This window comes from Hippopotamus amphibius, chromosome 3, assembly GCF_030028045.1.
Source record: "Hippopotamus amphibius kiboko isolate mHipAmp2 chromosome 3, mHipAmp2.hap2, whole genome shotgun sequence".
NCBI lineage: Eukaryota > Metazoa > Chordata > Mammalia > Artiodactyla > Hippopotamidae > Hippopotamus > Hippopotamus amphibius.
Genome location: NC_080188.1, coordinates 152408789 through 152422270, shown reverse-complemented (window position 1 = coordinate 152422270; position 13482 = coordinate 152408789). Strand labels below are relative to the sequence as shown.

General features: G+C 46.9%; 1 protein-coding gene across 8 annotated transcripts in view; it reads right to left on the bottom strand.

Moving 5' to 3' along the window:
* The window catches only part of ADORA1 (adenosine A1 receptor), a 34729-nt gene extending 25172 nt beyond the window's left edge, over window positions 1-9557 (bottom strand). Inside the window, exons 1-2 of one of the 8 annotated variants that reach the window (XM_057728365.1) lie at window positions 8938-9557; window positions 7718-7782 (exon numbers count right to left, since the gene is read on the bottom strand). In XM_057728365.1, the coding sequence (XP_057584348.1) occupies window positions 7718-7782; window positions 8938-9510 (638 nt within the window). In that variant the 5' untranslated portion in view covers window positions 9511-9557. Of the gene's footprint in view, window positions 1-7717; window positions 8750-8937 lie in introns of those variants that run through there. The other 7 variants (XM_057728368.1, XM_057728366.1, XM_057728370.1 and 4 more) reach the window with 7 other exon arrangements.
* Window positions 9558-13482: the final 3925 nt, after the last annotated feature.

The window sequence follows — 13482 nt, the reverse complement described above, 5'->3', positions numbered from 1 at the left end:
TACAGCATATTCTCAACACAGCAGTCAGAGTAAACCTTTAAAACCTAAGTTAGATTATGTCACTTCCTTGCTCTAACCCTGCAATGGCTCCCCACTTCCCTCAGAGTAAAAGCTAATGTCCTTCCAGTGGCCTCCAAGCCAGCAGCTTATTATCTTTCCAAAATTTATCTCCAACCATGCTCCCCCTTTATCCCAGCTGCCCACACCTCCTTGCTACCACTTCAGGTATGTTCCTTCCCTAGGATCTTTGCTCTAATTATTTCCTTTGTGTGGAAACTTCTCCCAATGTCTGCATGGCAGAGTTCCCCACCCCCAAGATTGTGCTCAAGTGGCACCTTCTTAAGGAAGCCTCACTTACTGCCCCATTTAAAACTGCAAACCTGTCTCCCTACCCCCATCCTAGCATACCCAATCCCACTTGCCCTGCTCTTTTTACCTTCTAACACTCTAGATATTAGGTATTATGTTTATTACTTAGCATCTGTCCATCAACCCATTAGTTAGCATGCAGGCTCTATGAAGATCTTTTTTTCCAAAGGTTTTATTTTTTTAAGTAATTAATTAATTTATTTTTGGCTACACTGGGTCTTTGTTGCTGCACGCAGACTTTCTTTAGTTACAGACAGTGGGGGCTACTCTTCGTTGTGGTGCACAGGCTTCTCACTGCGGTGGCTTCTCTTGTTGTGGAGCAGGGGTTCTAGGGGTGTGGGCTTCAGTAGTTGTGGCTCGTGGGCTCTAGAGCGCAGGCTCAGTAGTTGTGGCTCATGGGCTGAGCTGTTCCACAGCATGTGGGATCTTCCCAGACCAGGGATTGAACCCATGTCCTCTGCATTGGCAGGCGGATTCTTAACCACTGGGCCACCAGGGAAGTTCTTTGTTTTGTTAATAAATGTATTCCAAGTATCCTTAACAATGTCTGGCACTAGGAGGCACTCGATAAGTATTGCTGAAGGAATGAATGACTAGATCTCTCTATATTAGGGCCCTGTGTGGAAACAAATCAGGGTGACCAGTTGCCCTCCTCTCCCAAAGAACAGAGAAGTTCTGAAAGCAGGTGGCAGGAAGACAGTCCCAAAGGCTCTCTCCCACCACAACCAGGGCTGCAGAGAGTGGGTGTGGAGTTGGGTCCAGATGCCCAGCCCCAGCACTGCAAGGTGTCAGGGGCTGGTTTCCAGCTCTCCAGCCACCCCCACTCCCACTACAGGCAGGTTGGGAGTTTCTACTTGGGCACCTTGGTCTGTAGGAATCCACAATCTCAATAGTGGCTGAGCATCCCCAGACAGAGATAGGGAGAAGCCCAGCCTGCCCATCTCTGCATCCCCAGGCCCTACAAAGTACCCAGTAAATGGTCAGTGCTCAAAGTATGTTTACGCAAGAGGTAAATGGATACCACCAGTTCCCTAACTGAACAGCTGTCTACAATCCAGCTAAGGAAAAAACTTCCAGGGTGAGGAGCACTGCAGGATAAGATGCCTCATCTCCTTTTCTTTTGGGTCAGGGAAGCCCCTCACCAGCAGCCTCTATCTTCCTACCCACCCCCATGCCAGTATTTCCATGGGGACATGAATGCCAAGACCCACCTACCTGCCTCCCCTTTGTATCCCATCCCACCATCAGCTGCCAGCCTTTTCTTTGTTCTACAGCAGCTGGTAGCTTCCTTTGGGCTTTGGGAGGCTGAGGCTGAAGGGATGATTCATGCAGCTCAAGGAGCCAGGTATCCTCCTTCCTCTCTGTTCTGTGCCCACCCTGCCAAATGTGGTCAACCAGGAAGTACCATACCCCAGGCCCTCTACCCAAGGGACTGCTCTCCTCACCAAGATGCAAAGAAACAGGATGCCCAGGCCTTGGGGAATAGAGACTGGGCAATGTGGACTAGACTTGGGGCCCAGACAGTCCTTCCTTACCTAGCCTAGAAGGGCAGATGGACAGAGAAATGCCAGATGCACCTCTGGGGATTTGCAGTTTTGGTGAAACTGGGCAGGAGGAGCAGGGAGAGCTGGAGGAAAGGGAGCTGGGGAATATTTAACCTTACAAGAAAATAGAAAACCTTACAGATAGAAGCTGTGCTACTTACTAGGAGGCACAACCCAGAGTTCTAGGCTTGATCCTGATCCTACAAACAATGTGAATTGTGGGTATCACTGCAGTGTTACTTGAAAAAATTAAAAATCAGTAACAATATAAGTAGTCAAAATTATGAGTCAATAAAATACGATAATCATTTATTCAAAAATGTTTACATCATGCCTACTCTGTGCCAGGCATGGGGGATACATAGGTATGTGAGCAGATGTGATCCTGGCCCTTCTGGTGTTTACCAAGCCCGGAAAAACTACCTGGGCCAGGAGAGATGGGGAAAGAGAAATAGATCCAACCGGAGTAACTAACGGAGGAAATGAACCTAGCTTGGGAGAAGGTCAGAAAAGGCCTCCCTAAGAAGGGGCTGTTTTAGCTAAGACCTAAAAGATGGATAAAAAGACAATCCAACATTATACCATTATAAAAATCCTTAGAAAATATTTTTGATTGACAGGGGGAAATGCTTATAATGTAACATTAAATGAATAAAATAGGATATGGGGGGGAGTTGTGGGAGGGAGGGAATACGGGAATATGTGTATGAATACAGATGATTGAACTTGGTGTACCTCAAGAAAAATAAATAAATAAATTAATTAATTAATTTTAAAAAATAGGATATAAAAACCACAGATGCACTCAACTACTTAAAAGTAATTATCTATCTATCAATCATCTATCTATGTGGGAAAATTTTCTGGAATATCAGAAATTTAACAGTAGTGATCTTCAGGTGGCAGAATTATTTTGTCATCTTTATTCTTTTCTCTATTTCTCAAATTTTTAACAATAAACATAGATTGCTTTTATGCCTGGAAATAAATATCACATGTCAGGGCACAGCTCTAAGGCTCTACCCCATGACCTCTGGGTAGAAGGGTCCTCCAGAAGGCATCTTGGCCATTCCCTTGCTTCTAAGCAGCACTCATACCTGGGTATCTTGCTCCTAAAGCACTTGGGGGCTTCCTAGATGCCATTCCAATGCCAGCTAGGAGAAGCTTTCACCACAGTTACTAGTCCAGATTGCTCAGTGCACTCTTCAGCATAACCCACCTGAATGCTATCCCTAGCTCAAACAAAGAAATTACCTTGTTAATCACAAAACTGACATCCTTCCAACACTTTCCCTCTCTAAGCCCACCACTAATTTGCTGACTTAATCTGTGGAGGCTGAATTTCTCTGTTCTCTTCCTTGAAGGTGAGCCCTTTACATCAGAGGCTGGGGAGCAACAGTCAGAATTAGGAGGAGAAAAAAGCCTGTGGCTGAGTTACCTTGAACATGCTGGAACCCTGGGCCTCTGTTTCCTCTTCTCCAAATGTAAGAAGAGGCCTCAGGGCTTGCTATCACTCCCCTTCTGTCTCAGACACTCTAGGCCAATGACTAATCCATCCGTAGGGGAGCTACAGACTGCCTACCTCTGCTGAAAGCAGATGGCACCACTAGAGAGCAATTGTTCTGGGACCCTGAGGCCACAGATGGTCGCCTGCTGGGGTACAAGCACAGGAGGCACTTTAGTTGTCCAGAAAAACCCTGCTAGCTGGAGAGTGAGGGGGGACAGCTCAATTGATGCCTAAAAGCAAGCATACCTTAATCTACCAGATTTCTTTTCCTGCCAGAGCTCTGGTCCAGGAGTCTGACCTCCTCCACACTCTGCTATACTTCCTGTCAGCAGCCCAGTTGGGCAGGCCTCCAGCTGTGCACAGAGGCAGGGCTGCCAGGGGCTCAAGGGCCCACTGGAGTGAAGGTGAGGAGGGAGAGAGAGGCACCAAGCATGGGCTGGAGCAGAGTGCAGAGGCCATGGCAAAAATCAGAAGGGACAAATCACCCCCACTGACAGCCTTGAGGAAACTCCTCCATAAATCCTACAGCTTCTTGAGGCTGATTCAAAATGCACATGGGCTTACTGGTTAAAGGCATCTGATAGTCAGACCCGGATTCAAATTCTGTCTCTGCTCCTGATAAGATGTTTGGGCAAATTACTGAACCTTCCTGAGCTTTAGGCCTCCATTTATGTACAGAAGTGTCTAGAATGGGGATAACAATAACCTCCAGCAGTGAGAAACTGTGAGCATTAAATGAGATAAAGCAGATAAAAATATAGCATTGTGCCTAGCTCACAACCACTAGGAGCTAAAAAACACAACACAGTCTTCTCAGGATTTCAACACAGTACTGGCAGGAGTCATGATGACGAAGAACTATAGAAAGTTAGAGCTGAAAGGAACCTCAGAGCCCGCGAATCCAGAATCCAATTTCCTCATTTAACAGATGGTGGCCGGGGGTGGGGTGGTGAAGAGGAGGCTCAGAGACTGAGTAACTTATCCACGGTTGCACAGCTAGTTTGTAGCAGAGCAAGGTTTAAACTCAGGTACTTCTGACTCCCAAACACCCATCACCCCTTCACCCCACACCAACCCATCTGGTCACAGACAGATCTTGCTCAGGTCTCCTTCCCACAGAGAGGGCTCTGGTGGTCAGGGAGTGACACTCCTCTCCATAACAAGCCCCTGGAGTAGGTATCAATTTGGCACAGAGTGCCACCAAGAAAACCCAGGGATTCCCTAGAAGTAGGAGCTGAGGGGAATAGGGTATCCATTACCAAGCATGTGGAGGTGCTATGCAGTAACTTGTAAAATACATGTAAATAACCATAGGTTATTGAAGAATCAGCAATTTAAGTGGTTTTTTTTTTTTTTTTTTTTTTTGCAATTGTATCACACTACATAATGTGAACCTTTTTTTTTCTCTTGGTTTTCTGCCAGGTGGAAGGAAGTAAAATTTGTGGCTGACTGACCAAACCATGCCTTGCTTGGTGAGGGGTCCAGCTGACTCCTATCACTGAATGCCCCATACCTCACCAGTGCTTGGGCAGTGCTACTCCCTGGTTCCCGGGGCCGCATCTACCTCAGACTGGGCAAGGAGCCAGGCACCTGGGGACGTCTGGCGGAAAGGTGTGCTCCCGGACCCAGCAGCCTGCTGACTCCTGCTGCCCAGAAGGGAGCAGCACCTGCTGTTCCTCCTGCGGGGGGGCCCTGGGCAGTGACCAGCAAGGACCTGGAGTGGCGCATCACCTCAGCCCAGCCTCCAGGATCCCAGCTTTGGAAGCTAGACCCAGCAGCTTTTCTCTAACTCAGGAGAAAGACTCCTCTCTCAGGCACTACTGGTGTGAGGCTCTGAAGGAGCCGCCTGAGCTGATAAGGGCGGCTGTGGCCAGGGCCCTGAGGTAGGATGCTGGGAGGACACAGGCCACAGCACGACCATGGTCAGAGGTTGGATCCCTGGAAGGCCTGCCTGAGGCTCAACCGTGTGAGCTCTGCAAACTCATCCAATTCAATCAGCATTTACTGAATGTCTGCTATGTGCCAGACACTATGCTGGTCATTCTGGAGAATCTGTAGAAATGAACAAAATGTGGTCACTGCCCAGGTCGCTGCCCTTGAGGCGTGACAATCTAGCAAGGGAGAAAACCATGTATAAATATAACTTAACAGTACTTTGACACCTCCCTGGAACTGTGATGTGGCGTGTGTGCCCATGCGTGTGTGCGTGTGTGTATAGGCATACGTGTTGTTATATAAGAGCATGAGTGTGTGGGGGATGGGGATGCAGAGCTTGCCTATTCAGACCCACTTTGAGCCATATGTTAATGATGATAATAAAACTATAAAATAAACCTACCACTTATGGCTTGCATATAATGCTAAGTGTATTACATGGTACTAAGTGCTTTATATGTAGGCGTTAATTATATTCTTCCAATCATCCCAGGAAGAAGGTACTGTTGTCAATGTCTCCTTTTTTTGATGTGGAAATTAAAACTAATTTTAATTAGAGGTTAATAAGTGACTTTGTCAAGGTCATACAGCTAGGAATTCATAGCCAGGATTTGAACCCAGGCCTGTATTCTTAGCCTCTATGCAAGCCTCTGCCTTGGCCCTCTAACAATAGCTCCTAAAGACCTCCAGCTCCTCAAGGTTGGAGCAAGGAGCAACAGAAGCTGCCTTCGGGAGGACTGTGCCTGAAGTTCTGCCAGCACAGCCATCTCCATCCCCACAGGACAAGGAGGGCCTGTGACCTCTATTACATCATGACTAGGCCTTTGGTTCGCCTTGGCACTCACTCAGTAGACAAAATTTCTTAAGCAGCCTTCCTATATTCACATATTTGCATGACTTCCCTAATGTGACAACACTTTGTTATAATGGCCAGGCTCAGAGGCCCAGCCCACTCTAATGGGTTGAAACCAGGTTCATCAGTACAGTCCAGCCACGACCTGGGGCTAATGGCAGCATGAAGGCCTCTCAGCAGCTGAGCTCCCAGGGTTTCTGGGCTGCCTTCCCTGTTTTCTCTTCTCCGCTGAGCAACTTGGAGGTCATGAGGGAGGTAAACAGGGTAGAGAGACTGGCACTGGGGGGCTGGGACATGGGGGAATCAGGAATGAGGGGGAGCAGTGGAATCAAGGCTCTGCTTCCCACCAGCTTCAGGAGATGCTCTGCATCTGTTTCCCTTTTACCAGCTCCTACTTCACCTCCCTTCCAGGACCACAGTGAAAAGAGGAAGAAAATGGTGCATTATAAAATCTTTGAAAAATTATTGTGCACAAATGTAATGCAAACATGAGAAACGTGGGTGCCTCGGCCTGCCTGGGCAAGTTGTCAAGTGAGGCGTGAGGCCCCACGTCCCAGGTATGGAAGCTACTCCAGGGATAGCAGGTACCAAAGATGGCTAGACCTCTGCAGAAGAAAGGGAATCTACCGGTGAGAAGATTTAAAGAGGGGCAAGCATGCCTCACAAGAATGTCCCAGTGAGGCCAGCACTGTCAGTGTGCCCAGGTATTTGCTGGCCCTTGGTGGCCCAGGCACTGGCTGGTGACGAGATTATGGCCTGGCAGGCCCAGGGAAGGAGCCCCAGTGTGGACTGGATGCCTGCGTGAGAGGACTGCCACTATTAGGCCACCCACTCCGGGGCTGCCCAGACACAGAATAAGCACCTCTGCTGTGACTGGAAAGACAACACGGTTTTGCAACAGAACAAGAACATTAAGAGCCTGCCTCCTCCTGCCTGCAACAGAGATCCTATAAGTGGGAGTTGGGCAGAGGTAATCAGATGCTTGGGTTCAACAGGACAGCCCTGGGGCATGAAGCTGGCTAGCACAGGGTATCCTCAGGAAGCTTTCCCAGGTCTGGTTAGAGAAGCGGCACTCCTGTCTGTAGTGTGCCACCCTCAGCCTACCCTAGCAACGTGCTCTGCCCCTTCCACTTCCCTCGAACTGGGGGAGCTCAGCTCATTCCCATCCAGCGCTCACTGTTCCCCACCTACCCCCCACCCTGGGCAGGCTGGACAGGCAGCCTCAGGTTCCCCGGCCAGGTCAGGAGAACAGCTGCAGCTTCAGCTCTGGGGTCCTGAGTACTGCCAGGTTCACATTCCTCTAGCCACCCAGCCCCCTCCTGCTTCAGCTTGAGTTCAGCCTGGTACTGCAGAGCAAAGGACAGAAGGCAGAGTGACAGCTGGGGCACAATGGCCCAGAGAATGTCCGGCTTACTTGGGGTCTTATGCTCTACATTTTATCCTCTCTAGATGGTCCTCAAGCCACCCAGCATGGGGTGCAGCAGGTACCTTCAGCTGCTCTGGACTCACCTGAGTGGGATCTTGACACGGAGGTAGCGGTCGACAGCAATTGCCAGCAGGGCCAGGATGGAGCTCTGAGTGAGGATGAGGACAGGGCAGGCGACCATGAGGCAGGTGTGGAAGTAGGTCTGTGGCCCAATGTTGATGAGGATGGCAAGTGGGATGACCAAAGCGCCCACTGCCACATCAGCCACTGCCAGTGACACGATGAAGCAGAAGGTGGCATCCCGCAGTGCCTGGTTCACCTTCACTGCCCAGATTACCAGCACATTTCCAGGCACAGAGACCAGGGAGATGAGCACCTCGATGCCAATATACGCGGCCTGGAAGGCCGTGATGGAGGGCGGCATGGTGGGCACAGGCTGGGCACATCAGCAGACAGGCACCAAGGGACAGGAGGCAAGCACCTGTGGTCACGGAAGCCTGGGGTGGGAAGGCCTGCCTGGGAGGGGGAGGGGAACCCAGACAGCTCTGGAACTCCAGCTGCCCTTTGGAGATGTGCCCCACTTGGCACATCTAGTGCCTGCCCAATCTGGTGGGGTACCCTAACCCTCTCTCTGCCTAATCTTTGTCCCTTCCCCTTATCAACCCCAGAGGATCCATTCAATAACTTAAAATAGTAGCACTCACTCCTTTTTTATCAGGTGTGAGGCAGTTCCCAGCACACTGGCTCTGCCTACCCATGCCCAAAGAACAGGATGCAGGGAGCTCACCATCCTGTCTGCTGGTGGCCAGGGAGTCCCAGAGGCGGTGCCCAAAGTTCCGGGCACCTGGTGCCTCCCAGGGCTTGAGGCCGCGACAGGCAGGGCTGGGCTCTAGGCACTGCTCCGCAGCTCACCGTCCTCCAGGCTCCCGCCGCAGCGCTCCCAGCCCGGCCTTTCAGGCAATCACATGGTAGGGCAGAGGCTCAGCCCGGACGCTTTTAAAGAGGTAGCGCCCCTGTTTCGCACCTGGGACTCGTCTGGCAGACGTGGGTGTGGAGGACTAAGCCCAGCACCAGGCCAGGGTTCGGGGTCCTCTTTCCCCAGCTTGCAGCGCATACATGCCCTGCACCCACCCACCTGAGACACTGATAGCTCCTGATTCCTAGCAGTCCCGGGTCCCGGTCCGGCTCTGCCAGGAACCCTCGCATACACCCTGCCCCAAAGGGGCATTCTAGTCGCCTCTTTCAACCCTTTGCTGCATCTCCATTGGGGATGACCCGGAGGCCAACTGAGGTACAGACTTACCCAAGGTGACCAAAGCTGACAGAGCTCCCAGCCACCTGAAAGGTTCTGTCCAAGAGCTCTTCCAGCTCCACGCCTTGGGCAGCTGCTCGCTCCAGGGATGCCTGAAGAATCCAGGGCCAGCCCGACAGGTCCAGAGGGATGGCAGCTGGCTGGGACTCGACTTGGGCACGAGGAGCCTCCCTCGCCCCCGGCGCGGGAGCCGAGTGGCAGTCGGGCTCCGCACACCCGGAGGGGGCGGGGGCGGCGGCTGCACCGCGGGCCCCTCCCTCCTGGCTCTCTGTCTCCTCCCCCATCCCCTCCTCTAAACAAAGGCAGTGATTCTCGGTGAGAAAAGCTGGGAAATGTGAGCTTTTCGTAGGGTCTGATGTGTGAATCCAGTCTCAAGAGTGGACAGAGGTGCAGCCTCCCTGTGTTCACTCTCTTCAAATGTGGGATGTCAGCGATCCCTCCACCGGTCACAGCAAGGCATCTCACCTGCAAGACTCCAGGATGCCCCCCTTCTCCATTTCCCCCAACAGCTGGAAGCCCTGGCACACTCCCCGACCCCTCAATCCTGAAACCCTGCTTTCGCATGAAATCAGCCCCTGCGTATTCTTAGGAGCTACGGTTCTTTCAGCACACATGGCTTTGCAGGCTCTATCCTGAGTAATTACGTCCTTTCTCCTCTATCTAGCAATTTCTATTTTACAGATGAGGGCACCGAAGCTCAGAGAAGTGACCTAGTTTCACAAGGTCATCTCCATCAGTGTCACCTCCTCTTGTGCCCCTTTTCTTTCCTCCGTCTCCCTCTTCAAAGCACAGTACCTAAGCCATAGGTATCCAGTCCAATTTCCACATGTTTCTGATAAAAAAAAGCAGACCAGGGAAGGAAGTGACTTTCATAAGTTCCCACAGCAAATCCTAACAGAACCAAAGTAAGAAACCAGGCTCCTGACTCCCAGCACAGTGCTCTCAACCACTGTGCTCCATCCTGATCCCTCTCTTGGCTGTCTCCTGCCACAGTTTCAGTTTATGTGGGCCACTGGTACTGGCTAAGGACCACCCAAGGGCAGATGCTCACTCAGACCAGGTGCTTTACAAAGATCCCAACTTGAGAAATCCTTGTTCATGGACATTGGGAAAGAACTCTGGGAGGGTGAAGACAGGCTGGGGGACCCCAATACCACCTGGCCACACCCCAGTCTCTGAGGTTACTGTACTCTTGTTGGGTTTCAGGATGTCAGGAGAGGAGTTCTGCTGAGAGGAGGGTGCCAACTAAAACTGCCACTTACCATCTGCCTCCATAAGGATTATTAGGTCACTAGCTACTGCAGTCGCTGATCTTCAACCTGGAAGTTTAGGGCAGAGATCAGGCATGAGGCACTCTAATGAGTTTTAGATTGTGATACTTAATTCATGACTAGGGGTTAAATTGAAGCTATGAGATCTCTGGTAGTATCTGTCTATATGTCTATGTGTGTACATATATCTTTACCTTTGAATGATATTAACTCTACTTAATTGACTTAAAGGAAATTAAGTGCTTATATAAATTTCTCAGAAAGGAAACTTGCCAGAATGAATTTTGTGTTCATGTGAACTGGGAAATATTCAGTATTAAGTTAATACCTGGTATTAAAGTTTGTTGATTTAATTAATATAGACATGTCTTTAGAGTCATCAACATTAAGTGTAATACTTTTATTGTATCAATACCCAGGTTTAATAGAAGTCCAATAAGATCTTATTACATCTGTTGCAAATTTGTCAGCAAGAAAAATAACTTGGTGTGAAGAAATTTGTATAAGTAAATTAAGTGTAAATGTAAATGAGATGAGAGCTTTTAGGTAAACTCTTTAGGAGTAATTATAGTTTAGGAATGTCTACTTAAAAATAATCTCTCCAGATATTTGGTAACTTAAAATTTTAGAGTTGTGCTAAGTTAAGTTAAATGATAGAAGTTTATTGAATAGCTAGGTCATTCCCAAATAAAATAAGATACTGAAACATTAATTACTGAATATTGACTTCCTTTTGCAGAGAAACTAAAGGTATTGAGGACTATTAATAAATACATTTGGTGCCACACTGAGATATTTTCTATACAAAAGCACATGTTTTTAGAAATTATGATTGGTATTTATATTTTCCAATCTACAGAATGCTAATGTAGAAGATAGTTCACAACTGCTTACTTTTTAGTTTTTCACTAGAAATTAAGGTTTTAAGAGTTGAGGATTCTAATTTAAATATGTTATTAAAGCTACTTAAAATAATAAAGGAAACATTTCAGTATGCAGTAGGAAAGTAGGATGTGTGTTTTCAATAAAAGAAGGTATGACGAATGGAATTTCATTTCACTAAGGGAAAAGAAAGTAATTTTGTCCTAGAGCTGGTCGTTTCTGGATGGAGAAAATAAGGGACAAACTAATATGGATACAGAAAGTAATGGAAGGTCTGTGTAAAAGGAACACTGAGAAGAGTTTTGTGCATGGTCAGGATTGGCTGAGTTTAGAATAAATTTAATTGAGTAAATAAATTTTAAAAGTAAGTTGGTGTGAAACTTGAATTTGGTTTTTCTCTCTGTAAAGAGGACAAAGTTTTCTTAAAATGTTGATCTACTTTTGATAACAGATTTTAAGTTTCTTTACCTTTTAAGTGATCTTTTCTATATTTGCTTTCGAAATCTTTTATTGTCACTTTGGTGAAGTGAATAAGTGTTGTCTCACAGTGATCTATGATCGCATTTGACCAACTGTCTTAAAACCTTGATATTTTTTGACAAACTTCCCAAATCAGATTCTAATGAAGTTTCTTTGACCTCTAGCTAACTTTGGGATGCTTTAAGGGGCCCTAAAACATCCCAAAGAGAGATATTAAACTAATTAGATTCATCTGCTATGTTAATTACATAGGAAGCAATGTCAAACGGGTAATAAATCTTCTTAGGTTATACAGTATGGGTAAATGTTTTTAATCTATATATTCTAGACATTATATGGAATTTTAAAAATATTTATTTATTTATTTATTGGCTGTGTTGGGTCTTCATTGCTGAGCACGGGCTTTCTCTAGTGTAGCTAGCAGGAGCTACTCTTCGTTGTGCTATGCGGGCTTCGCAGTGTGGTGGCTTCTCTTGTTGCGGAGCATAGGCTCTAGGTGCACATGCTTCAGAAGTTGCAGCACATGGGCTCAGTAGTTGTGGCTCACAGGCTTTGTTGCTCTGCAGCATGTGGGATCTTCCTGGACCAGGGATCAAACCCATGTCCCTTGCTTTGGCAGGCAAATTCTTAACCCCTGTGCCACCAGGGAAGTCCAGAATTTCTAAAAATGTGATATGTCCTGGTAAAATGTTATTAATCATAATTCTAGTTATTATCTTAAAATGTTGTATGTCACAGCACTAGCTAAGTTTCTTTGTCAATGGCATTGTAATCAGGTCTTTAACTGTGACTTCTTAAGTCTTTTGTCATTCATAGAGAGTTATTGTTTTACACTTATGCCTTTGCAAAGATGCTTCCTTTTCAAGAAGATTCATAGCAAGCGCTTTTGACAAGTTACAGCAAAGCCAAATATTTAAAAAAGCTTGTACGATCAATTATAAAGTCATCTGTTTATTGAAACCAGACTTATTTTGCAAACAAATTAGTCAATTTGGCTGTATTTGGTATAAATGAGGGTAATTTCAGGAGAAAAAATTATGTTTCAGTGGATATTAAATTCTAGATTTGTTAATTGAGGTCTGTATTTACTGCCTAAGACTGACTTCACACACAGCTCTTTGCTATTATGTTATATTATTGTAAAGTTTAATTGAATTATTAAAAGAACACTCTAAGTTTGTTTCTGAAGCTTATCTCAGTAATCTATCTGTGGGTGAAGATCAGATGTCCTGTGACCTGAAACCAGGAGAGTATACATGCTGGAAAAGACATAATTGAAAAGAATGTCTCCAACCTAGATGGAAGGATGCCTATCAGGTACTCTTAAGTAGCTCATGCACAGTGAAACTGAAGCGAATTGATGCTTGGATTAATATTCCCTCTTAGAAAGGGCTCCTGCACTGGACTGGCCTATAGAGGGGACTTCTGACCTTACAATCACCTTAAAACAATGCTCAAGCAGAGAAGAAACTACCAGACCAGGCTAAGAGGACGACAACATCTGAAGCAGACAGCTGTCCCAAGATGTTGGATGGGGCTTATATGCCAATTACTTTGATAACTGCCCACACATTTGCTTATGAACCAAATGTATATCACAGTCTTATGCAGAATTAAAGTTCATCCAATTGTTAGGTTTATGGTCAATTACCTATATCCAGTACTTCTGGATTATGTTGGTGGATTTCTCCACTCCAAGGCTCTAATCGGAAGGCCCTTAGGAAATTATACTAGAAGAAAGAAATTATAGTTCTGTTCAGTCCCCTCACCTGGCCATTTAATAATACCTGCTCTGACTCTGACCATAAATATGAATTTTCTTCTAAAGTTACTCAAGCTCAGTCAAAGAAACAAAATTTCAGCCAAGGAATATAACTGCCCTCAGTTGTGGGATGGATTTACA